General features: G+C 37.4%; 1 protein-coding gene across 1 annotated transcript; it reads right to left on the bottom strand.

Moving 5' to 3' along the window:
- Window positions 1-886: 886 nt before the first annotated feature.
- Window positions 887-26,613, bottom strand: LOC107583042 (mitogen-activated protein kinase kinase kinase 3-like). The gene is made up of 17 exons (XM_016269124.1): window positions 25,297-26,613; window positions 15,003-15,095; window positions 12,816-12,946; window positions 12,685-12,725; window positions 12,173-12,272; window positions 11,062-11,175; window positions 10,699-10,819; window positions 9,343-9,476; window positions 8,353-8,426; window positions 8,201-8,268; window positions 8,016-8,111; window positions 7,762-7,923; window positions 7,438-7,586; window positions 6,573-6,704; window positions 3,247-3,376; window positions 2,789-2,966; window positions 887-1,960 (listed from the first exon to the last, which is right to left on the bottom strand). Exons 2-17 carry the CDS (start codon window positions 15,004-15,006, stop codon window positions 1,732-1,734), a joined length of 1,863 nt encoding a protein of 620 aa, XP_016124610.1. The 5' UTR covers window positions 15,007-15,095; window positions 25,297-26,613; the 3' UTR covers window positions 887-1,731.
- Between the last annotated feature and the right edge of the window lie 396 nt (window positions 26,614-27,009).

The raw sequence follows: 27,009 nt of genomic DNA, 5'->3' as shown, positions 1-27,009 counted from the left end.
CAAATGTGAATATCTGTGTGTACATGCATCTCTGAGAATGATTCAAGGCACTGGTCACTTCCTGTGACAACCTGCATCAAAATCCTGTCTGCAATGTCTACGATATCCTCAGGTGAACAAGCAGACAGAAACAGACACACAAAAAACACTTAAAAACACGAGTACAGAAGACATAAATCGCCAGAGCTCAATTTCCAGCCAGTAATAAACACATGTAAAATCATGCTGTAGTCTCTGCAAAACCAGCTGCTGTTACAATTCTTGTTTCTAACTCATCTTCTGTTCCTAAAAGCATAACTCGGTTCGGAGTCACTATATAAAAATAGATTTATACACATACATATATATATATATATTTATACTCATATATAAAAATGGCTGACCATTGGGACATAAATAAAAGTGAAAAAAGCTTCACATTCTGTGTAACAAATGAACAATTTGGTATATTCAACATTCATATTCAAAAGTGCATCTGATCCAAATGAGTCCAATATACTGCCATAAGACACTTAAGGCACAACACTTTCTAAATACATTTTCTTTGGCAGGGCTGGAGAGAAAACTAATATACAACCTAATGTGCTCTCATTATCTCACCACACACAACACACCCCTTTTGAGATTCCCAATTTAACATCTCATCCTCACTGTAGGAATACTAAAGATTAGCTGCATCTTAAGTACTGCACTGCTGCTCTCTACAGGACACTATAAGGCAGTGGTTCCCAACCCTGGTCCTGGAGGCACCCCAACACTGCATGTTTTTCATGTCTCCTTAATCAAACACACCTGATTCAGATCATCAGCTCATTAGTAGAGACTCCAAGACCTGAAATTGGTGTGTCAGAGAAAGGAGACATGCAAAATGTGCAGTGTTGGGGTGCCTCCAGGACCAGGGTTGGGAACCACTGCTATAAGGCACTACTGCGGTACAAAATTACGTATTAAACTTCAACCACTATAACCTCATGCCCTGACCCTCGGCATCTGACCTCAGTCAAAAAACGAGAATAAGCTGCTTTCTGTAACAGACTAAAAAAGTTCTTATAAACTATAAATCAAGGAAGTGCAATTCGATGAAGATTAATCGATATATATATACGATTAATCACGAATGCAAACCATTCGAGACGTGCGTATGACCCTCATTCATCTGAGGCAGGAACAAACCGGGACACAATTATTACGTTTCCTTTAACACTAAGTGCCTGGAGTCATAGAGACAATGGGCGCACACGGGATTCCGTGTGGAAGGGGAAATGGCACATAAAAACACTGACTTCATAACTCTGCTGTGGACTGTATGAAACATTCATTACTAGGACACTTTCTTGATGTCTGAAAAACTCATTCAGGGGTCAGTGAGATTGACCCTGTCGGCTTTAGAAGGCACATTTGGCAGTTGTTGTAAGAAGCAGCTCAGTGGCTCAAACAGTATCATGTCTGTTGCGTCTGCTAATCCTGGGACACCATCAATCTGTTTATTTCTGTAATGAAGAGCATGTGCATCACGAAAGTCCTGTAGCGCCCCCTGCTGTCCCAAAGACATCACATTTCAAGCCATTAGAGAATAAACCAGTTTTTTTTACCTAATCCTGGCGACAACCCTGATTGGGTGCTGGCAGGTCACATGCTGTGGAAATGCAGATTGCCTTTGAAACTGAGCTTATCACTCTTTAACAAGAAAAAATAGGGTTTTTAACCCGTGGAAGCAGCTAGAGGGAAACCTCAGCACAAGATCTGGGAGAAGGGATGTCTGAGCAACTCTTCTGCACTCGGCCGGTATTTGGCCTCCACGAAGATGCAGCGGAGGAAGTCCCGCGTGTGCTCGGAGATGTGAGAGGGCAGCTGGGGGTTGGTGGGCTGAGTGGCAATCTTAAATATGGCTGCCATAGCCTCAAATTCAGCCCACGGGGGCTTTTCTGTCAACATCTCCACCACAGTGCAGCCTAGACTCCTGTTCACACAACACAGTTTAAGAAAAAGGACCCATTAGGTTACATTATATTTCTTTAACATTCCACATGTTTTCTAGTACTGTTTTAAAGTTTCAGTAAAGGTATCGATTTTTTAATAGGATTTTTGTTTAAATTGTTATAATATTCTTAATATGTTTTGTAAATTTATCTTGTTTTATAGACACTTACAGACGTTTTTAATTGCAAAATAAGCTCAAAATCCTGATTAAAATTTTTTTTTCCCAGTGTTATATGCCAATAGACTATCCGATCTAATAGACAACTCTTGTGAGCTGATTTTCAGCCAATCATAATGCTCTCCTGACCTGACCGGAGACTGCCCAATCAGTTTATGTGGGGGAATCCCTGAGCAGTAACTAAGCCACTCCCACCGACTGAGAATCTGTGCACTTCTCAAGGACATAAAATAACCTAATTCTTTTTCTCCTACTTCAACATTTGTTTATAAATCTTTCTTTGTTAAAAATAGGTTCTTAATATTAAGAGTATGTTGCTTTTTTAGACTCTGCAACATTGATCACAATCATGTCTGCTTAAAAATACAGTTTACCGTAAAACGTGACTCTTAGACTGGATCTTAATGGTGATAAATTATTGAGAGCATCGTACCATTCCACAAATCCCAGCTGCATTCTTCCCTCTACTACGATGAGATTTTGAAAATATTTTAAAGGTTTTTAGGTTCCCATGATGGAAAACGAAGATGGAAAATGCTGTTCCAAAGCATTTTTTTCTAAACCTCATAAAGATGTGTGCACTTCTTGTGTGATGTGTTTTTTTATTCATATACAAAAAATTGTTCTCACCAAACGTCTGCCTTCCGGCCGTACCCCTCTCCGCTGATGACCTCTGGGCTCATCCAGTACGGCGTTCCAGTAACAGAACGGACCCCAGTGCTGGACATGCAGATGGTCTGAAGCCTCTTACTGGCACCAAAATCTCCCAGCTTCACATTGCCGGCTGAATCTCGCAGGATGTTGGCACCTGAACGCACCGGAGGAAGTGACCAAGGAGAGCTGTTAGCATGCAATGGACCGAAAGATCTTTGATCCAGTTTTCCTCTTGTTACATGACAAAGAAGATTTACAAGCTATAACAGTTGATCCAAAATTATTAAAACATGACAACGTTTTATTCAAATAGCTACACTACAAATTTAACTTTGATATAATAAACTTTTGTTTATTTTAATTGCATTTCAAATAGGTGACAAAAAAACACACACACAGTATTTGACTATGTGAGGTCTAATGCCAGACGGTACCTTTGATGTCCCTGTGGACGATCATGTTGCTGTGCAAGTAGGACATGCCCTCCAGAATTTGTCTGGTATACTTGCGTGTCACATTCTCTGTCAAAGCCCCATAAGCCTTCAGCTGGTCTTTGACTGAACCCTGAGGGTCAAAGACCACAGCACCAGTGAGTTACACTGCACTCTACATCACAATCACAGTATTGCTAACAAACAGGTGTGTGATGACGCATTATAACCCTTAAAATAAAAATAATTTACTTATAATAGAACGCATTAGCTGTGTTAGAGCACCAAAATGAAAATTATGCCATTGATTATTCACCCTCATGTCATTCCAACACTTTATGTTGTTATTTTTTCTGTGGAACACTAAAGTAGTAGATTCCATAGATATTTCTCATACAACAACAGTTTGTATTGATATGAACTGAAATCATATTTGATTTGAGAGTTGCAGAGGAGGCAAAGATTATCTTTGAATGAGACTTTTTCATCCGTTTACAAAGTGTCATCATATGAACTCAGAAATATATATATATATATATATATATATATATATATATATATATATATATATATAATATATATATGTCGATAAGTCAATATATTGATTATTGTGACAGGCCTAGCCATTAGGGATGCACCGATACCACTTTTTCCAGTACTCGCCCGATACTGATACTTTTCTTTTTGGTTCTTGCCGATACCGAGTACCGATACCAATATTTTCATTGCATTTATAAATTTTTTAAATATTGGGTACAGAAACCAAAAGAGTATGTATAATGTTAGTTGGTTAACTTCATTTATCAAATAGATCCAGTCAAACCAAAATGTATTCAGACACCTTCAACATTTCTCACATTATCACAGTTTATTTGCTATAGTTTAGAAAATGGTAATAAAATATGACAAGAACTCAGAGTTAAACTGTGTCAGAACAAATTCAGCTTGATAATGTTATATAACTTTGATAGAAAGGTATGTAATGGATTACAATCAACCAAAAATTATTCAGACAGCTGTTAGTATGACAGTATTTACACAACTATCAATACTTAGTCGGGCAACCCTTAGCCTTAATGATAGCCTGTAGTCTTCTGGGCATGCTGTCATCCAGCTTCATGAAAACCTCAACTTCCATTTTTTTTTCCAGACTCGGTCTGAATAATTTTTGGTTTCAAATTTGTTATCAGTTTTACTGGTAGTCCACTGTATGAAGAATTTTTGGGTATAATTTATCACAGTTTACTTTATTTTGCTGTCCTCACTTACATAAATGAACTATAGTGTCCTGCACCCACAAAAAAATATATAAAAAATTATATCTGGTCGCTGAATCATTTTTGGTTTGTCTGTATATCCTTCTGTTATTTTCACACTTAATTATGGCCATTAAATGTATTTTACAAGTTTTTGTTACTTTCACGGTTCATTTTTTTCTCTCTCTATGGTAGCCTACATCATCTTTAATTTAATAGCTTTAGAGCTGCTCCATTGCAGCGGCTCAGTACTGTAATCACGCGATTTGCTGTAAAAATGCAGGGAGCCACTCGTTATAAATCTCCTAACTGTGATATTTTCAAAAATAGAAGTCATGTTTTTTTTCATCTGAAACGTGCTGCGATTTATATTCCAAAGCCACTCATATAATGCAGAAACACTCAAGCAAGCAAAACGCGCGCAACGCGTGCACGTATTTGTACTGGCGCAGAATGAGAGGACAGTAGTACAGCCTTGCGCATTTCACACAGGCTAGATTCACTTTCGCCTGAAAGTCGTGTATGCCTAAGATTGAAAATAAATGATGTTTATAGTGAATGCCCCTATAAATGGTCTTATTTTTAAGATTTAGTTTTAATCCAAATTATGCGTGTGCTAAGTGAGTGAACATCAAAGACCACACAACAAAATTACACGCTCGCTCGCTCGCTCTCTCTCTTTCTCTCTCACTCTCGCTCTCTCTCTACCATTAAGTAACTTGTGCATTGTTTTACTTACTTGTTTATGACACATCCGACCAAACTACAAACTTTCCAGTATATATTTAAGAAAAAAATTTGTTTATATATTAAATATATTTATATATAATATAAATATATAAATGTATACATGTAAATATTTTCAAAATATATACTGTATGTATGTGCATTTATATATACAGTGCCTTGCGAAAATATTCATACCCCTTCATTTTTTTCACATTTTGTTAAGTTGCTGCCTTATGCTAAACTGCTTTAAATTACTTTTTTTCCACATCAATCTACACTCCATACACCACAATGATAAAGCAAAAAACTGGTTTTTAACATCTTTGCAAATTTATTAAAAATAAAAAACTTAAATGGTTCCATTGCATAAGTATTCATACCCTTATCTGGGACAGTTGAAATTTAGCTCAGGAGCATTCAAACTGAACACGGGTACATTTTATTGATGGCATTTTGAATGCACAGAGATATCGTGACGAGATCCTGAGGCCCATTGTTGTGCCATTCATCCACGACTATCACCTCATGTTGCAGCATGATAATGCACGGCCCCATGTTGCAAGGATCTGTACACAATTCCTGGAAGCTGAAAACATCCCAGTTCTTGCATGGCCAGCACCAATACAGTAAAACTGCACATTTTAGAGTGGCCTTTTATTGTGGCCAGCCTAAGGCACACCTGTGCAATAAGGATGCTGTCTAATCAGCATCTTGATATGCCACACCTGTGAGGTGGATGGATTATCTCGGCAAAGGTGAAGTGCTCACTAACACAGCTTTAGACAGATTTGTGAACAATATTTGAGAGAATATTTGAGCCTTTTGTGTACATAGAAAAAGTCTTAGATCTTTGAGTTCAGCTCATGAAAAATGGGGGCAAAAACAAAAGTGTTGCGTTTATAATTTTGTTCTGTGTATATATATATATATATATATATAGTTTGTGGTCAAGATTTTGAAAGAAATTAAAGCTTTTATTCAGCAAGAATGAATTAAATTGATCAAAAGTGACAGAAAAAAAAACATTTATAATATTACAAAAGTTTATTAAGCAGGGTTAAATAAAAATTGTAAATATATTAAAATAAAAAAGTTATTTTAAATGATTATAATATTTTGTAATATTACTGTTTTTACTGTATTTTAAATCAAATACATGGTCATATACCCATGGTTACTGTGAACTGTCATTTTATGAAAAAATTCATGTAAGATTCTTTTTGGACATTTCTTAGAAAAATTTAGTTAAAATGAATGTTGTTTGCAACAACATGAGGATTAGTAAATGATGACAGAATATTCATTTTTGGTGAACTATTTCTTTAAGTGCTGTCTCAAACTCACCCCAGGCATATACTCCATGAAAATGGTGAGGGTCTTCTCATTATGGTCTCTAAGGCAACCGTAGTACTGAACAATTCGCTCGTGATGCAGGTTCTTCAACAGCTGTATCTCACACTCTAAAGCACTCACCTCCTGCAGAAAGGGGGGCAAGAGTCATGACACGACCACAGCTGAGGCAGCTGGCTGTGACCAGAGCAGGGTCTGAGTGAGATGGCTGAGCATGTACGTGGAAGATCAAATGTACCACAACACACTAATACCAAACAGTGGTTAAGAGGCGCTTTGTTTTTGAGTGTTTAAGCGTATGTGTGTGTTTGTGTCAAGCGAGGGCATGATCAACGAGAAATGCATTGATAGACTACCCCACTTCCCCTCGCCTCAAAACCCCCCTCTGGCCGATGCACGCACAATCACACACAGATACAGGAAGCGACAGTGCATGTTTTTGCAATGGCAGACAGGAAAGGATTTAAAGAGTGGGGGAAAAGTTTAAGAAAGAACGAAAAAAAAACATGCTGGCAAACTCAAAGAGAAAAAAAATGAAAGAAAAGAATCACGCAAAATACAAAAATAAAAAAAGAAGAAAAAAAACAATACAAAAGAAAACAATAAAACTAAAGAAAATAAAAAAACAAAATAAAAAGCAAAACACAAAACAACAAAAAGCAAAACACAAAACAACAAAAAGCAAAACACAACACAACAAACAGCACAAAACACACAAAACAAAAACAACACAAAACAACAAACCACAACAACACAAAAGACAACACAACACAACACAATACAATACAACAAAACAAAACACAACAACACAAAAAACAAAACAAAACAAAGCAAAGCAAAACACAACAAAGTGTAATACCTTGCTGGTCTCTGGACTGGCAGGGTCAAAATGAACCTGTTTTGCTGCAAGTTCCCTGCCTGTGTCCACATCATAGCACAGATAAACCCTTCCAAAAGCACCCTGACCCAGCAACTTCCCCCTGCGCCACGTCACTGGAGCTGTAGGAGCTACATGCATGAACATAACACATAGATACAATACTGACTGGCTGAATGAAACATATGAATTGACAATTTCACACAAATACCAACATTTTAAATACATCAAAGCATTCTTAAAATATTTATAAACGCCTCTAAACACAACCATAATCTACAACATCAGGATCTATCTCACACTCACACTTATGAGGGACTGGGCGGTCCTGTGGGCGGAGTCTGGCTTGAGTATCAACCAGCTGCCAGCTCCCCAAACTCTCCTCACTGCCGTTCAGTGAACGCCGCGATGGCACCAACGTGAACAAGTTTCCCTGGGGACGGCGGATCCGTGGGAATGTCCGTCGACCTGAGGAGCAGCATTATTCATATAAATTATGACATGGGAGGAACTGGAGTGTGTATGTGTGAGCATCCTAACTAAATTTGAGTGTTTCATACCTTCACTGTGGTCTTTATGATGCAGCGACACATGATACCTGCGAGGGTACGTCCCTCCCTTCCCTACAATCTTATCATATACATAGTTTTCCCGGTCTGAAAGAGGAGAACGTAGAGAGAGTATGGACATTTGGGCCAATGGAAAAGCTGATTTTAAAACTAAAAGTATCTTCATCAAGGCACACCTGCACAGTCCTGTCGGTTGTCAGGGTGACTCTTAACCCTGTGTGTACGAGGTTTCCTGAGTGAGGGACTGCGAAACAAGAGACACCAATAAATGAAAAATTACAATTACAGTATCATTCAAACACATTTCATATTGTATTAGTCTCCTCACCTGTCAGAGTTGCTGTCCAATGACTGACAGCTGCCAGACACAGAGTTTTCTGCACTGCTCCAAGAATCCAGCACCTTTAAATACAGGTGAACTAGAAGTTAAATGGACTCAGGAGGCACTGCAGGTGATTAGGTGACTATTTCATTTTAGCAGTGGTATATAATGTGGCATATGCGTGAATTCCAATCTGGCTGCGAGAATATGCAAGCTAGACATGTTTAGATTAATTGAAGGAAGTGCAGTAATTGCAAAAGTTAGCATGTTGCCAAATTACAAATTGACATTATTTTGATCATTTATTTCTGCTTTGGAGAGTAATATATCTAGCACTTAAAAGCACTGACACAGCATATCTGGCGTGTATTTATAATGAATAGAACAGAATAGAATAGAATATTAAAGTATATTCTATATTCTATTCTATTCCAGAATAGAATAGAATAGAATAGTCAAGTATAACACTACTACTGTTCAAAAGTTTGGGTCAGAAAGATTTTTTGAATGAAATTAATACTTTAATTCAGCAAGAATGCATTAAATTGGTCAAAAGTGATAGTAAAGACATATATAATGTTGCTCAAAATTAATTTCAAACATGCTGTTCTTTTAAACTTTCTATTCATTGAAAGAATACTGGAAAAAAGTATGTTTCCGCAAAAAATGTTGAGCAGCACAACTGGATTTCAACATTGAAATTAGAATGATTTCATCGTGCCATCACAGGAATAAATTACATTTTAAAATATATTAAAATAGAAAATAGTTATTTTAAATTATAATATTTCTAAATATTACTATTTTATGTATATATACTGTGTTTCTGATCAAATAAATGCAGCCTTAGCAGACATTGTTCTGTAGTGTATATAAATGTAACCTGATATATTAAAATACTTCTGACATACAACGAATCAAAAATTCAGAAACACTAAATCTGTTATAGTTTTGAAGTACCCACTGACATATTTGTGCACATGTCTTTAAACTCACACACTGGTCGCTGGTTTCAGGTATGAACTCCCCCTCGCTGTTGATGCTAGTGTACGATCCCTGACGTGCGATTCGCTGTTGGCACTCAGGAACATAACCAGGGGGCGGAGAACTTCGGCCAGTGTTCTGAGAGCCTACGTAAGGACAAGACAATAGACATAAATGTTACAACTAACAATTCAACATTTGGAAGAACACATTTTTTTATGGTAATACTTTTATGGTGGCAAACATGTATCTCTGCTACTGACCACACTCTGGTGTGAGACTGAGAGTGCATGCAATTTGCATTCACATCATGTTTACTTCACCATTTTGTCCAGTTGTATTTTTGTTTCCTTTCAGTCAGTACAGTGACTCGGTGAAAGAGAAAAAATAAAATAATTGCCCTGAAAATGGACACCTTACAGTTTATACACAATTATATTTTCTAAAGCAGTGTTAGCATGCAATAAACCAGTACAAATCAGGACTGTACAAACCAGTACAGGTACAAATTTGCACACATTTACACAATTACACTGCTAAGTCATTAATGGTCATTAAATTTACATTTTTAGGTCCCTATGAAATCTTTACTTTTATTTAGTTTTATTTTGTCCCTAAATTCTATTTTGTTCTTTATTTTTAAAAATTTTCTAAATTATGTTTTAATGGTTTAATTTAGTTTTCAAACAAAATTTAAAAAAGCATGTCTAATCAATTTAATTCAAAAAGATTTTTTTTTTTTTTACAATAATATGGTTTCTGGATCTTTCTGGATTTATGATTTTATACAAATTTTTCAATTTATCAATTTCACAATTCCAACTGCATTTTTATAGATTATGATGAGCTCAAAGAAAAACACACCATTTGCAATACAAAACAAAGCAAGAAAATGTCCCAAGCAATGTGTTGCACTGTGACAAGAGCACAATCTAAAAGCAGAACAGCTGAATCATGAGACTGAAGCATAATATAAACAAACGGTTTATTCTTCCAGTCACAGAGCTCAAAGAGCTCACACTTTTCTCCAGACTCCCTTACAAGCTGTAGCAACCGCCCCTCCCCCCTAAAATAAACACTATCTCTACAACAGGCCATTGGCCCACCATGCTAATAGTGACTCGCAATCTGATTGGCTGGGAGCCAGCAAGCCATTGTGGAGCAGCCAGTGATGGTGGACAGGAAAAGGAAGAGGACCCGCTGCTCACAGAGGAAGTCAGAGAAACAACAGAGGGAGAGAGAGAGAGAAAATGAAAGCGTATGAGAGAGAAAAAGACCAGGGCAAGGAGATTGATAAGAAAAGCAGAGGGGTTTTTGGTTAAGTGCAGCAGTGTGTGCATATGTGTGTGTGTGTGTGTGTGTACTCACTGGTGGAGTGGTGGCGTCCTCTTGTTTCTGAGGATTGGTAGGCAGTACTGACATCACCGGTGGACTGAGAGGTTTTGATGCGAACCTGCTTACACAATGTGTGATGAGATGGAGAAGAGGCCTGCATATGCAAACACACACACAAATCTACATAAGCATCTAGAAATCATTATATGTGTAGAAACAACACATTATAATGAATCAACACCTCTCTGCTCCTGTGCAATAGCTGACATACAACAGTGTTAGCATTTAAACCTCTTTCTAGAAAGCAGAGATATTAGAATTTGCTCTGCATTCTTAGTCTACATTCCAAATGGAACTGGTTCATATTGACATGTAATATTAAACTGTAAGTCTCACATTGCTTTGTTCCTGTGTCAGCAGCATGATCTTGATGCTCTTCATGTTTGAGCTGCGGTCCAACAGATCAATGGCTTTATCCAAGTCATCCTGATCACGCAGGGGAATGGACAGCTGTGTGCACAAACCGAAACACACTTAACAAATGCACTGAGTAGAGCTGTCACATAAACATTTTACACTCACAGTGGCTGTGCTCGGATACCCTGAATTGTATAACATTTCAAGTGATTATCACAACCTGTTTCTTACAAAAAGAGCCTGGAGAGAAATGTCTCTGTCCCTGAATATATCCGGTGATATCACGTCTCAAAAGTGCATCTCAAGACGGTCTAATTTTGCCTTGTGTTTTTTCAAAAACCATTCCTAAGCGTTGCGTCTTACATTTTTTAACGCAAAGATGCACTCTGTGTGAACGGCCCCTTACTGAACTGCATTGAGTGATGTCTTCATCTTAAAGTGAAGTAAGTTTTATGCACATCAATATTATTACTGAATGGTTGCATTTATTATTTTTATTTTGTACATTTGAATTAACTTATTAAAATTTTACTTATTACTAAATTATGTTAAATTAAAAGTTAGATTTAGCTTATTATTGTCCATCTTAAAGTGAAGCAAGTTTTGTGTACTTAAAGTTTGTGCACCTTACATCAGTATTATAACTGAAATGTTGCTAATTAATTTTTTGTAATTACTATATATTTTTAACTTAAAAATGGGTTGCACTTTATTTTACAGTATGTGCACTTACCTGTACTTACAGTACCTAAGAAAGTACTGGGTAATATAAGGTTATGGTTAGGCTTAGGGGTAGGTTCAAGGTTAGTACCTAGTTATTACATAGCTATTGTAATTACAATAATAATCACATAGTATATACATGTGGAACAGGACTGTAAAATAAAGTGCTTCCAGAAAATGTTAAATTTAGCTTACTATAATTTATGTATCGTTGTTAACCTTTGTGTGCACTTTTAAGTTTATACAAAATGAGGAGTTCAGCAAAATAGTACTAAAACAGATTTTAAAGTTCTGAGTATTTCTTATAACAGTGCAGCGATCAGACATAAGTGAGTGTCAGTGAGTGCATTTGAATGTGAATCAATACCTCATTATTCATATAATGCAGGTCTAACGGCTGACCGAAGAATGTTTTGACTTTCTGCTGGACTTCCTCAAACTGCACAGGCCGCCCAAACATCAGAATCCTACACAAACATATATAAACATAGACACACGCCACGCACGCAGAGAGGGGGGGACCATTAAACAGGAAGCTGATATTTCTTTAGATGTGTAATCTGAGTCAGTAAGTCAAGTCAATCACACAGTTGGATCTGCAGAGTGCACACATTCCTTCAAGCACACCTAGCATAGCTGTGGTCTGTCCTGGCAGCTACAGACTAACCACAGTCCTTTCTCTTTCCACTGTGATACCAGTCTGAGAGCTGAGAGACAGGATGCCTGTGTGTATCTGTGTGTAAATGCCACAAACTCAAAATGCACGTTCTACATGTTGTTTTATGTGTGCTTTTGAACATTACTTTTACTTTAACATACACACACACACACACACACACACACACACGCACGTTCCAGTAGAAAGAAACTCAAATTCACCTTCGTTCACCACAGAACTCAAACTTAATCCTGACATCCTCCTGAAGAGAAAGAAACAGCAGCTATGTCACGACAGGGTCATACAGGAGTCACAAGGTAACTGTATGTTCTCCTATATGTATATGTATTACCATTCTTTTGGAAGAGCTGGCAGTGCTGACGGGTTTAGGTTTTGCCGTGTCATAAGTTGACGCCGACTGGCGCCTGGTCATCTGCAGTGCCACCAGATCCTTCATAATTGAATGAAGAGCCTGTCTCTCATCTGGAGAGAAAGAGAGAGATGTTACGGCCGCTGACCAATAAACGCAATATTAACATTCTAAACTATTCTGTCTTATTTATGCATAAAAATATTATATTGTACAGTATGAAAAATAGATATTCATTTTGAGATTTACTAAAGATTACATTTTACAGTGTTATCAAATTATTAATTTATTAGATTAAGTTTAAGTCAGTGTTAGATGATGGCAAATTTTATCTAAATGTAAAAATAAGGGAAATTACCAACTATTAAATATGAAATATTAGTCAATACAGATTTTTTAAAATCTCTAATATCAGCCGATAACCAATACGATATATTGTGCATCCTTCCAAATAATCAGTATTTATTATTTTGTCAATGCACATTTATATGTGGGTCAAACTGTCTCTTCCTGGCAGCTATTGGCCAAGAGCAGGCTAATGAACTACTCTGTTTGGCTTTAAAGATTTATTGTAATTGTAAGTATTAAAATGTAATCATTTATATGTATTAATTCAAATGATACTTTTATTCTAAACAACTTAGTTAATTAATGTATTAATTTTAACAATACTTGTGCACCCTCTTTGTTGCCAAACCTTAATTGTGGTTAAACATTGTAATGAATGTCCTTGAGTGGCTTATTACCTCATTTTAAACTAAACGGAGATTATGTAGCAGAAACTATAAACTTGCTATACAGTTACAGCACAGGTGCAGAGGAGCTGAGAGGTTGTTCTGATCTCTTTCATGAATAAACACACTCACAGTCAGACAACTAGACCTGCGTCAACGCAGTGAAAGTCGTGAGAGGGAGATGACCGTGTTTTTCGAGAACTCTGTTCTCATGTTTGATGTAAGAACGAGATGTGTCTTGGCTGAGCTCACTCACGGAGGGAAAATATTCGCAGTGTGTTGTTTGGACAAACTTCACACATCTCCAGAGAGAGAGAAAGAAACAGAGAAGCCTCGTCTACCCACCAATACTGGGAACATGGCAGATCAACCCAAGCAACAGACTTAACCACTCAACTGTTGAATATCTGTGCGTTCATGTGACCAGTGAGAACATAAGCCACTGTTTGTCTACATGTCTCACTCTCTTCTCTCTAAAAAAATATCTCCAAGCATACTTTTAATTCCAGGCCTCAAAGTTGCTTCCAGCTCAACAGCAGCTTGTCTGCCATTTCTTAGTCACTCTTTTTCCTTGGTAATTTTAAATATTAAAACAGAAAATTATTTGAAATGATAATTTTACGATGTTTATTTGTATTGTATTTTTGATCACATAAACGCAGACGTGGTGAGACTTCTTTCAAAAACATTACAATATTTTACTGACCTCACAGATTTGAATCTAGCTAAGCTTGAGCTTTTTAACTTTAGCTTTTGTTGAAATGAACCTAATACTGTATATTTTTGATTTTTCTTTTTTTTTTTTATAAAAACAAACTTTGCATGGATGCCCGTTTCCACCCCTAATTAAAAATTGTAAAAAGGTAAATGCGAGATAAACGGGAAAAAAGTCAGAATTGCGTGATATAAACTTGCAGTTGCGAGTTATAAAATCAGAATTGCGAGAAAAAAGTCAGAGTTGCGGGATATAAACTCGCAATTTTCACTTTTTTTCTCACAATTGCATGTTTATATCTCCCAATTCTGACTTTTTTTCTCAGAATTGAGATATAAACTCGCAATTGGGAGTTTGGAGTTCGGAGAGGAAAAAAGATGTTTTCTTAGAATTGCAAGTTTACATCTCAAACTTCTGACTTAACTCACAATTCTGACTTTATAACTCACAATAGTGAGTTAATGTGTCACAATTCTGAGAAAAAGTCAGAATTGTGAGTTTGTATCACAATTCTGAGAAAAAAGTTGGAATCGCGAGATGCAAACTCACAGTTGTGAGAAAAAGTCAGAATTGTGCCATAAAAAGTCACAGTTACCTTTTCTTTTCTTTTCTTTTTTTATTCAATGGTGGAAAAGGGCTTCCATTTGTTTGAGATCAAACAACAACTGAAGACATGTTGAAGACACTTGATATATGAAGGGAAAATACATGAGGACTTACTCATTTTGGCGGTATGATTGTGTGTGCTCTTGATGAGAGTTCAGGTTTGAAGGTCCTCACACACACTGTCCTCTAGTGTCACCCATTAATGGCCTAAAAATCAAAGTGGACACATCATTACAACTGACTGTTGTTAGCTGTACCTTACCTCCATATCTAAACAAATGTAATCTGAGCCAACAAACAATGATATCATAGCCAACACCACAGCCAAAAACAATACAGACAACTATGTACTATATCAACATCTTCCCAGGGGCCTTTCATTTACAAGAGTATTTTAACAGCAAACTGTTTATCGCCTCAGTGTTAATTTGACGCATTAAAATTTACTGATGCTAGATGCACAAAAACTCCATCCCAAACTTAGGCAATAACCTAAAAATGTTTTACATGTGTAACATGAAGGTGAGAATGTGTGCTGTGCATGCATGTGAGACCTGAAGGACTGTAACCTGATCCCTGCTTGCACTGAGGAACCTGGCACAAACCTTCAAGCCAAGGAGAAAAAAGCCGGGGGAAATATTTACCGTTTAAAAATTGCCAGATTTTCAGCTCCAAGCTTGATTCCAGCCATAAAGGCTCCTCTCAACAATGCAATACTCCCTATAAACACTATCACTGTAATATGTTCATACTTAATTTGCCCATGAATACAGGTGGCTCACATTATAAAAAGAATGTGAATGTAAAAATAGCTGTACTTCACATTGAATGTTCTGCTTTTTAACTGAGGTTTTGTCGTATTTTTCAGGGCTCAACAACATGACAGATCATGTGGTCCATAATAATATAGTTGACCATGTACTTGGAGCTCTAAAATGTGCAATTCTATACAAATAAGAGAAAAAAACAAATGTGCCTAGTAACCTTCTAATGTCCTTCAAAGATGTTATCTGTTCTTCCTGGAAGAGGAAAAAACAAATTTACCACAAAGGTGTCAAATGATAGTTTCGCATAATGTGTAACCCACTTCTTTGAAGAAACCTATTTAACAACAGTTAACCTCTGCATGGAATGCATGGAATCTATAGTGTCAGCATTCATTTACCAAGCATTGCGATTTTCAGCTAAGACTGTCTGGATAAACATTTTGAGCACATTTCAGTATTCAGCTCTAGTACATTTGACAAACTACAACATATTTTAATACATGTGATTAACAATATCAGTTTTAATTGAAAAACTGGGTACAAAATACAGATCTTAATTTAAATTAACCTGATATTGATTCTTAAAATCCGACGATGAAACTTGTGGTCTATGTCTATATTCAGTGGCTGCATGAAAATGTATTTGTACTGCACCGAGCCCCTGGCAGGTGTCATCGCATCCTGCTTAACCGTCAGTGCCACTAGTCCGACAAATAAATAACATTTTATCCAGCCTGTGAATGTGAGTTTGCGATCTGTATTGATAGAGATGCAGTAAAAAGGGCATGCATCACAAAATGATGTCAAGAATTTATACATTTAATCATTTATTTTTGTGTTTTTGCCTTTTATTAGCATAGGACAGTATTGTAGACAGGAAATGAAGTGGGAGAGGGGAGGGGGGGGATCAGGAAAGGTCCGCAAGCCAGGACGCCAAAAGTACAAAGGCGCTATATGTCGGCGCGCTGACCATGAGGCTATTGGTGCCACCAGAAATGACCTTATATTGAGTTGTCCTTAAAGGCTGCATGCAAAAATACATAACACTACCAGTGTAGTCAGATTCACAAACAAATGATTCTTACGAACAAATCTTATTAGTGAATCAAAAACCAAGTGCATCCAGTGTAGCCTAATTTCCCCCATAAAATGTATTTTTTAAATCAATTATTTGGTTAATTATTTTAATTAATATTTCAAAAAGACAAATTAAATACGTTGAAAACATCACCCTAGATAATTTTCAGTAGGGTTGGGCCGTATGATGGTATATATTGTTACCGTGCAATAAAGTGTCGATCATTAGAAATTTTGCTATATTGTGTATTCTGATGTATGCCAATATATCTGCATATCATAGTACTACTTAAAGGGGTCCTATTATGCTTTTTCACTTTTTTCAACTTTAGTTAGTAAGTAATGTTGCTGTTAGAGCATAAAAAAGATCTGCAAAGTTACAAAGCACAAATCACTTTTCAAAAACTACAACGAACGACTCGTTTGGACTACAACGCATATTTTCCGGGATTTGTGATATCACAAATATCGACGAATGGGACGAGACCTGGTTGAGCTACACTAGAGAAGGCAACGAGTGTTATCACTATGTCAGAGACACGCTAGCTTTCCCAAGGCAGACAGAACTTAGAGTGGTTACAATCATCCGGGTTTAAATCGCGCTCAAACTGATTTGATTTTGACGCAATATTTACACTGAAGCTCGCAGGCGGCTATGGTAAGAGCCACGACATTTCCCGACCAGGTGCCGAGTGCTGCCAATCACAACACACACTGGCCCAGCTAACCAATCACCACACACTGGCCCAGCAAACCAATCACAACACATTTCGTATTTCAGAAGGTGGGCCTTCATTTGATACAGGAACTATTCAAGCCGTTCATGCCAGACTGGGGAGAGAGGTGTTGTAATAATGTAAAATAATGTGAAAAATAATGTGTTTTTCGAACAATCTAGTATGAGAGCCTGTTCTAGTACACCCCCAAAACAAAGTCAAGACTTTGTAAAAGAGCATAATATTCGCGATTTATCGTTTGATCGCCTACAAATACAAATCGCCTACAAAATAAAAATTTTGTTTTCATAATGTGTATTGTGTATATTTATTATGTACATAAATACACACACATACAGTACATATTTCGAAACTATTTACATGTATTTACATGTCTATATTTATATTATATATAAATAAATCAAATATACAAAACATATTTTTCTAAAATATACACATGCATGTGTGTATTTATATATACATAATAAATATACACAGTACATACACGTATTTTATGTAAATAAAAACTTTTATTTTGGATGCGATTAATCGAGATTAATCGTTTGACAGCACTAAAAGTTACATACACCTTTGAGTGAGAAATTAGAAAATAAAGGGTGGGATCATGCACTTGATAGAGTTGTTAAAGGTGCACTTAGCATGTGTATTAAATTATTTCCAGTAGTCTATTCTCTTCATTTAATAGCTTTTCTCTTCGTTGCACTGCTTCCAGCTGTGTGTTTATATTAGAGCTTTTATCCAATCATATTTTAGCAATCGTGTTGCCAGGGTCAAAGAAATCTGCCTCGAGGCCTTCAGAATCAACAATGCAGGCGTCTGTTAGCTTAAAGGGGTCATATGATGCTTTTTTAAAGATCATTATGTTGTGTATTTGGTGAAACAGAATATGTTGACATGCTTTAATGTTCAAAAAACACATTATTTTTCAAATACTGTACATTATTGTAGGTCCTCTATGCCCCGCCTCTCTCAAACGCTTAGTTTTCTACAAAGTCCCTCCTTCCGACAAGCGCAGTCTGCTCTGATTGGCCAGCTGACCCAGTGCATTGTGATTGGCCGAACACCGCAAGCACTCGTCGGAAATGTAACGCCCCTTACCATAATCGCGAGCGTCATCTTTCAAAATAAGTGTAAAGACAGTAAATAATGTAATTAGTTTTACCATCAGTTCAAGCCCGAAAGGGGAACAGACACAGTAATGATGCAGTACACAAGCGCGGTTAAGACAGCTGACTCTACGGTGATGTGACGCTGTCTCTCTCACACACACACGATGCGCAAAACTCTGCATTTGAACAGTCAATAGCAAATACTTAAACTAATAACAAAACAGTAGCTGATTCAGAAGCACCAGATTGTCATAGCAAAGTCAGAATTACCATTGATACAGTGAAACCTATGCAGTGTTTTATTCATACACTTTATTTTTAAGTTTATTTATTTGTTCTATTGTGTTTGTAATTTGCTGCTTTTTCTTTTTATAATAAAAATTAAATAAAAAAAATAGCTATATCGAGATATATATCGTTATCATGAAATAAAATTTCTCATACCATGAAATAAGATTTTAGTCTTATCGCCCACCCCTAATTTGCAGCATTAGCTGAGAAGTAAATTGGACATTATAAATGAAATATACTCAAATTAATCAAATAAGGATTGAATTGGAATCAAATCAGGAAATATGTATTAAAGGGACACGCCACTATTTTTGAAAATAGGCTCATTTTCCAACTCCCCTAGAGTTAAACAGTTGAGTTTTACCGTTTTCGAATCCATTCAGCCGATCTCCGGGTCTGGCGGTAGCACTTTTAGCTTAGCTTAGCATAGATCATTGAATCTGATTAGACCGTTAGCATCTCGCTCAAAAATGAGAGTTGAGATATTTAACCAAAGATAAACCAAAGAGTTTAGATATTTTTCCTATTACCTAGCTGGGGACTATTTTCAGATGCTGCGCAATATCATTGCGCCTGCTGCACCCATGGTACGGCAGCAAAGTTCCTTGATTATTACGCCGGAATGAGAGTATAGTTCCTAGCCATATCGGCCTAGAAAATCGCAACTTTTAATTTTCCGTCGGTCTTAGTACACGATGTAACTACAGAAGAGTCAAGTTTTAAATAGGAAAAATATAGAAACTGTTTAACTCTAGGGGAGTTTGAAAATGAGCCTATTTTAAAAATAGTGGGGTGTTCCTTTAATACTCAGCCTTAGTTATTTCAGTTACTTTTAAGGCTGATTTATACTTCTGCGTCGAAACTACGATGTACACCTCTCCAAAAATATCACAGCACGTCAAATCTACGCAGACCACAAGCGCTGTGCTTGGTCTGCTAGTACCTCTCCCTCCGTATGTATTTGAGTTTTGTGTGTGTGTTTTGCACTTTAATATATTTTAATGTTACACCTTATTTAAAATAAAACAAAGCAAAGAACAAGTCTTATCATTTATTATAAAACGTAGCATTACATCACTTTGTTGTCCACGACAAACAGTTGTTCTGCCATGGTACAAGTCCTTGTGGAGATTGAAAGAATGCCATCTTCTCCTGTGCCGTTGTAGTCTCTTTTTTGTAGTTTTTAAATAAATGATCTGTTCTTTGATATTTATTTGCCGGCGTCACGGTTGATGAATGAAAATGATAAATGAAAACCGACGCACATCCTACGGCGTAGAGGCTACGGCGTATGTCCGACGCAGAAATATAAATCAGCCTTTACTTAAACTCAACACTAAAGACATGTAAAAACGTGATATAAAATATAAATGACTTAACATATTTTCTAAATCAGTCCAACATCCTGAACAACTTAGACCAGGTGAGCTGCTGAGGGGTAAACCAACCAATGGTCACTCTAGAAATTCAGCAAAGTCTCATTAGATTGCTTCCATCAGCATATCCTGACCTTTAAAAGCAAAGCTGTGGATAGGACTGCATCATTCGTAATGACATTACCTGCCTGTGCTTCACTGCCGGGCTTCATCAGACCTGCAAAACTCTCTTTTGATCCAATTACAGCGGACCGGAGGAGAGAGGACTAACTGGACATTGCTGAGAATTGCTCATCCTTCCAAACTTACGGTCAGTGGTGAAATGATTAACCAAACGGATGAGGTAAGGAGCGTGTGCGCACATGCGAGTGTTTGTTTCAGCGCCTCCAGTCATGTAGCTTCAACTGAACCATGAGAAATTACAGAGGTCAGACATCATTCCTTTGCACTCATTCAGCCAAATATCCTGAGTGGCACCCAGGTGGCCTGACCGACTGCACCTATGAACACACTCGATGAGCAGCGAGCGAGCATGGCCCCATCTGACGTCTCGCTATACATAAATCCAAGTCTAAGTTAAACAGACCCTCACCATAATGCTTCACAGAGGGTGATGCAAGGTCTGAATGGATTTATGATGGGGTGATGCCACACCACTGGAAATCTCACAGTTTGTAAAACACCAACTCAACTACCTACCTGACTTTAGATTCTCCTTCCATCTTTTGTTGCTTTCCTATAAAACCACTTTCTTTCTATTTAAATTGGAGCATAAACTCTGGAGTCTAAACTTTGAGATGTAATAATGTCAAGTGGGTTAAGAAATAAAGTAGAAAATTTTAACCCTGACTTGCTTTTAATTTATCATTTCAATATTATTACAAAATTTTAATATACAACTTTTTATAATACATAGGCACTATCAACTAGAGCCCAACCGATATGGGTTTTTTGGTGGCCAATGCCGATAACGATATTAGGGAGTAAAAAAAAGACATATCGATATATCGGCCAATATTCTTTATGTGTAGGCTATATTATAGTACAGTATAGTCAAAAGTTTGGACACAATTCCCATTCGTGTGTCCAAACTTTTGACTGGTACTGTATATAGAATACAGTATATAGCCTACATAAACAGGATATATATACAAACATTTTTTTTGCAATGATAACTCAAATGTGGTGATCAAACACTTATAATCATGTGACAAACATAGGCCTATGTAGTGGAGGCAGGCTATTTAACAATAAACTTTATTATTCAAAATGAGTCTGACATCAGTGCACCTAACAGTAAACTTCACTTCACTTATTATAAATAACAACACAAATAAAACAAAATATAGCCTATATAACTTGAATTAAGAAATTAAACACAGTAACTACGTAGGGCAAGCAAGCTACTGCCAAACCAACAGGGGCAGGTTTATGCAGGAAGCACAGCTTTTCCAAATGTAAACATCTAAAATGAATAAATAATAATAATGAATAATATTTTTTTCACAAATTCTGTGTTGTATTTTCTGGTAATCAAATGAACATGCAGAACATTCGTATTTAAATAAGTCTTTTTGCAGTTTAATATTCACAGACACAGTCTATATATATATAGATATATATTTTATGACTGGATTCCGCGATTCCGTCCGTGTTTTCTGCATCGCGGAAATCATAGGGCCCTACTAATGTAGCAAACGAATATGATAAGCTCATTGTGAGAGTAAAAGACAGGGACATTGTTTATTTACTTAGCATTGAGTCTCTCCAACTAGGTGAGAACGTAGCATTAAATCACCATTCAACAGACTCAAGCCACCACCGCACTGCTGTCTATTGGACTGTATAAAGATACTAACTTTTCAATCTGCTATGTTACTGACTGTACTGACAAACTATACTGACACCGTGTATGCGCTGTAACAGAACGCAACAAAGCGACCATTGAAAATCATTTGAACTTTTGTGTCAGCACGTCATAAATTCAGTGTAGACAACATCACTGATTATAATGGGTTCTATTCTACACCGATGTGATGTGACCGATGTGATAAGCATGAGTTCTGGGCCGCGGCGCGGCCGGTAAACACTAGCATTGAGTGGCTTTAATGCGTCGCAGACGCGTGCCGTGATGCACATATCAGCTCTATTATCTAACGTCACTGAATCTGCTGTTAAAAATTAACCATCCATTCATCATATCATGCAAAACTAAGAATTAGAATCATTGTAATGTGACGATCAAATATAGTGGGTGGCGGGCGGATAATTTGAAGTAGCGGACTCGGGTGAAGTTTGAGCTCATCCGCGCATCGCTACACTACACTGACCTGTAGCAAACAATGGAGCGTGCTCTGTTGGACAAACAAAGTAATTACACCATTCAGAAGCATTTAATCTGCATTATATGTTCTGTAAAAAAAAAATTCATATCAGCGGCATATTCGCCGATACGATATATCTGCAACAGGCTCATATCGGCAAAACGATATATCAGTCGGGCTCTACTATCAACTGTACCTTATCTATGGTATATTTTCAAAATTGCAACACATTGTAATGAGGAAATGTTGCAAAGGCTGAATATACAGAAAAGGCAATAGCTGGGTTTCCATCCATGTATTTGTAAGCAAATTTTGGGGTAGCAAATATAAAACGCCCAGCAGGAATACCAACATGCAAAATACATTTCCAAAATGTTCACAAAAAAGCACACACTCTCGCTAATTCCATAAGACGAGAATAAACTATGATGGAAGCATGTTTACCAAATAAAAGAAATTCAGTGGTTTCATAAGTGTCTACAACTTCTATTTCCATTCATATTTTGCACCAATTTCTCCAGAAGAGACCACTTTGTTTTCTTTAACACGTAGGCTGCATCCAAAATTGCATACCTCTCTACTATATGGATGGCGAAAAACTGTTTGAGAAGTAGGGGAATAAGTAGGTCCGAATTCACATTACTCATAAAAGATCAGTACCTGGATGAACTTCCAGCGAGATTCTGAAGTGTGCATATGATGGACACTTTACTATCCCATGAGGCCACAGGAGAGGATTTGTGAATGACACTGAAGTGATGCAACGCCTACTTTTTTAGAAGTCACAATGTATTTACTTTACCTAATCAAGAGAGTATGTGATTTCAGAGGCAGCCATTGGGAAGAAACTTTGCTGTTTTTGCTAATTGTTTTTGCAGTATTGTGATATATGTTTTCTAAACTTGGATGCATAAACGGCAACTGACAGCACCATAATATTGCCTTTGGTACTGTATGCTGGCACTTAATAGTTTGATGCAGTTTTTGAAGTAGCAAAAAATTTAGTTTTTATTGAGTCTCTGGCCCCGTCTTGGGTCTCATTTTCGGTTTCTCCTGTTCTTAATTAACTTGTGGTAAGTATGTGTGGAATCTGGAGAGGGGAGAAGGCCGTCCATGGGCCCTGTCAGCTGGACCCGCTTTGTTTTGCTTGTATCCCTTTTCCAGTATTTGCCAGAATCTCAACAAATTTCTCTGACCGTTCCTGCTCCCAACCACCTCTCACCTGGTTTTCAGCTGTTTAGTCTGTGGCTGGTTTTCCCAGCTGTGGTGCTGGCACTGAGGCTGTTGGCTTTTGCTCATGGAGGGGCTTACAGTACAAGAGATTCAGAGGCTTACAGCACAAATCCCCCCTAGGGTTCCCAACGCTCTTGAGTGACTAGACTAAACGGTTCCTGTCAGCTCCGGGGTAGACATGAAAAATTGTTATAGATGGTGGAAAAGACAGCGTTTTATCACTAGGTCATGAACTGGTAAAAAGCCCATGTTACATCATACATAAACAGATCTTACACCATCTGTGTTTTCAAGTTAAAGTTGTGACAAAAAGACACATTGACACAGGAGAGTTGTGAAGGATTTTCTCAACACAGGAAAAGCACAAAAAGCAGACTGACTCTCAGTTAAACATTTAATAATATTTCACAATAGTATTACTATTTTTAGTGTATTTTTGATCAAATAAATGCAGCCATGGGGTGTCTTTAAACACTAAAAAACTTACTGAAAATAAACTTGTGAGTGGTAATCTATAATACAATGCAAATAAGCTGTACACACACAGAACATTTTGAACAACTGTCAGTAGAACAGCTGCCAGGAGCATGGATTATATATATATAGAACTAAAATATATTAATGTTTTTTTTTTTTTAGTTCTAGTTAGAATAAATGTGATTTTCAAATTTTTTTTACAATGACATTATGTTAGCATCACGTGATGCCATGAACACATTTCAGGATTGTCAAAGACGTATTCCTTTAGGCATACTGATGGGGCTGTGGGGTCTATAAGACAAAAAAGGTTGGGAAACACTGACCTATAGCACTCCCTACTGTAAAACACTAACACACATGAACATTGTATATTATCTTCTGTAGAGCTGAATCGCATCTTGCAACATCGATACTGTTATCCAACTGAACTGAATCACCATAAAACCTACTTGAGCTGAATAACAACATTGCTGGCTTAGAGACTGTTTTTAGATGAATTACTTGTATCAAAATAGATTAACTTTACATTGTTATCTAACTGAACTGAACCAACACTGACCTAACATAAGCTAAATAATAACACTATTGTCTTTTAGAGCTGCTTTACAGCAAAATCTGAATTGTCTCCATAGCAGACTTTCCATAATTGATTCTGCTCAATTCCTGTTTATTACTGTGAAGTTCCTTTGAAACAATCTGCACTGTATAAAATGCTATAGAAAAAATGGTGACTTATCTTGACTTGATATATGAGCATGAAGACCTCCATTTAGGTCCATGGCAAATAATGGTTGTTGTTTACATGATTTCCAGTACTAGTGAATAATGTAACTGCTATGCAGTTTACATATTTAGTGCACATTTTATGAATGACAAGAGGCGACGGGATACTATGGGCATGTCAGTTTCATCAGTCAAGTCAACCTGTTGCTATGCTTAACACACATTGAAACTTTGCACACATTCAAGCATGTTTATGTATTTACAAACTGAACCCTAAGTTTAAGTACTCACCTGAACTTAACGCAGGTGAAAGAGGGCTCTTCACAGAATCACTTTTTGTCCTGTCTTCAGGAACTCGATGTATATCGTGAAGACAAACGTAACAGTTAATGTAATGTGACTGTCCACAGATTTCCAGGCCGCTGCCATTGCTAAAGAGCTTCCAGGCGAGCGGACCCCTGAGGGTCTCCCATATCACCCATCAAACTTATTCCTCAGACCATTCAAGAGAAGAGACCTCTTAACACACACGTAATTTCCAGTTTATGCTGAGAGAAAGTAGCAATCTAGTGACTACGAAGATATTGACGTTTCGTCCATATATGTATAGCTTTGTGTAGACAGCATAATGACTATTGCATGGAGAGTTCAAAGCAAATCTGAATAATAAACTTCACGTCCAAAAGGTTTAGAATGTATAAAAATCACACAAATGGTGCAGATATACGCGAGCTGCTTACACAGACTGCATTCGTAATAGCAGACCGGAGGAAAAGAAGGGATTTCCGTAATTTTGATGGCTTCTTTTCCTGCCAGGTTTGCATATTTTCCCTCTCCGTCGATGTCTGGCCAGCTCACGGCACAAACCTACAGTTTTCACTTTTCTATCGAAAGGCGAATCGGTAACAGTCCGTCTGTGTCAATGAATCCTGTGCGTAACAACTTTGTAAAGCCAAATAAACAAGAAAACGAGCCCTCAGCTCCATGCATGGACAGCCTCCGCATTATTGTGCGGCAAATGATTATGAATGAAGGCATGTGACTGTGAAAGCAGCCTTCATGTATCCACTTCACCGAAGTAAAAGCGAAAAACGTACGAGGAAAACTGCACAGGAGTCGCACTGTCGAGGATCTGCACAAAAGAGCGTGCGCCTTGCTTGAACAAATTCCTCTTTCCGTTGATGACGGCTAAACTCAGCGAAAGTTAAAACTCGTAAAAAGTGCGAGAAATGCGCTCCCAGACGGACGCACGAGCGGATGTAGTAATGTTAGGCAGGAGAGGGGCTCTTGAGGCGACATTAGTCCAGGCGTTCTCGTAATGTTGTTGAAGATAAGCAGCAGATGCTAGAATGAATCTTTAGCGCAGCGAGTTTCCTGACAGCCAAAATTAAAAGCAGTTCGTCACCGGAACCCAAAAGCTCACTTCCTTCAAAACCAGCCCAAAGTTCGGCATGTTAATGCCCGTGCACCGATGAAATCGCGCTCAGGATTTTTTCATCGTCGTCGGTGAGAAACAATGCATCGCATAGCGTCTATAATTTCTGTGGCATGTTCAAGATGACAACTGTGTGGCAAGCACACGGAGTTTGTGTACGCTCGGGGGCGCGCTGTTCCTCTCTTTGGTTCAAAGAGACGCTTGGTGACGTGACGCGCACACATTTTAGACGTAGCAGTCAGAAGTGAGCTGCCATATAGGTGAGATTCCCAGATCCATCTCTGTGTTTAGGGTACTTATTCTATTAGAGATCAAAAATCAGCATTTTCATTAATACCGGTAGACTTTACCCAAATCGACTAAGACGTCTCCATATTTTCAAAGAGTTTGATTCAAAGGAATTAAAAGACATAAGAATGAGCTACCTCTCTTTTCCAATTTTCCCAAAAGCAAAAGTGAAGTGACATGTGGCCAAGTATGGTGATCCATACTAGGAATTAGTGCTCTGCATTTATCCCATCCAAAGTGCACACACACAGCAGTGAACACACACACCATGAACACACACC

The sequence above is a fragment of the Sinocyclocheilus grahami genome, unplaced genomic scaffold, assembly GCF_001515645.1.
Source record: "Sinocyclocheilus grahami isolate Dianchi unplaced genomic scaffold, SAMN03320097.WGS_v1.1 scaffold49.1, whole genome shotgun sequence".
NCBI classification, from domain to species: Eukaryota; Metazoa; Chordata; class Actinopteri; order Cypriniformes; family Cyprinidae; genus Sinocyclocheilus; species Sinocyclocheilus grahami.
This window is presented reverse-complemented; position numbering and strand designations above follow the sequence as displayed.

Coding starts and splice junctions, on each gene's coding strand:
- LOC107583042 (XM_016269124.1), bottom strand. Junction 11,176..12,172: donor TGCATTATATGAATAATGAG/GTATTGATTCAC, acceptor TTGTGCACACAG/CTGTCCATTCCCCTGCGTGA. Junction 7,924..8,015: donor TCATAAAGACCACAGTGAAG/GTATGAAACACT, acceptor GCTGCTCCTCAG/GTCGACGGACATTCCCACGG.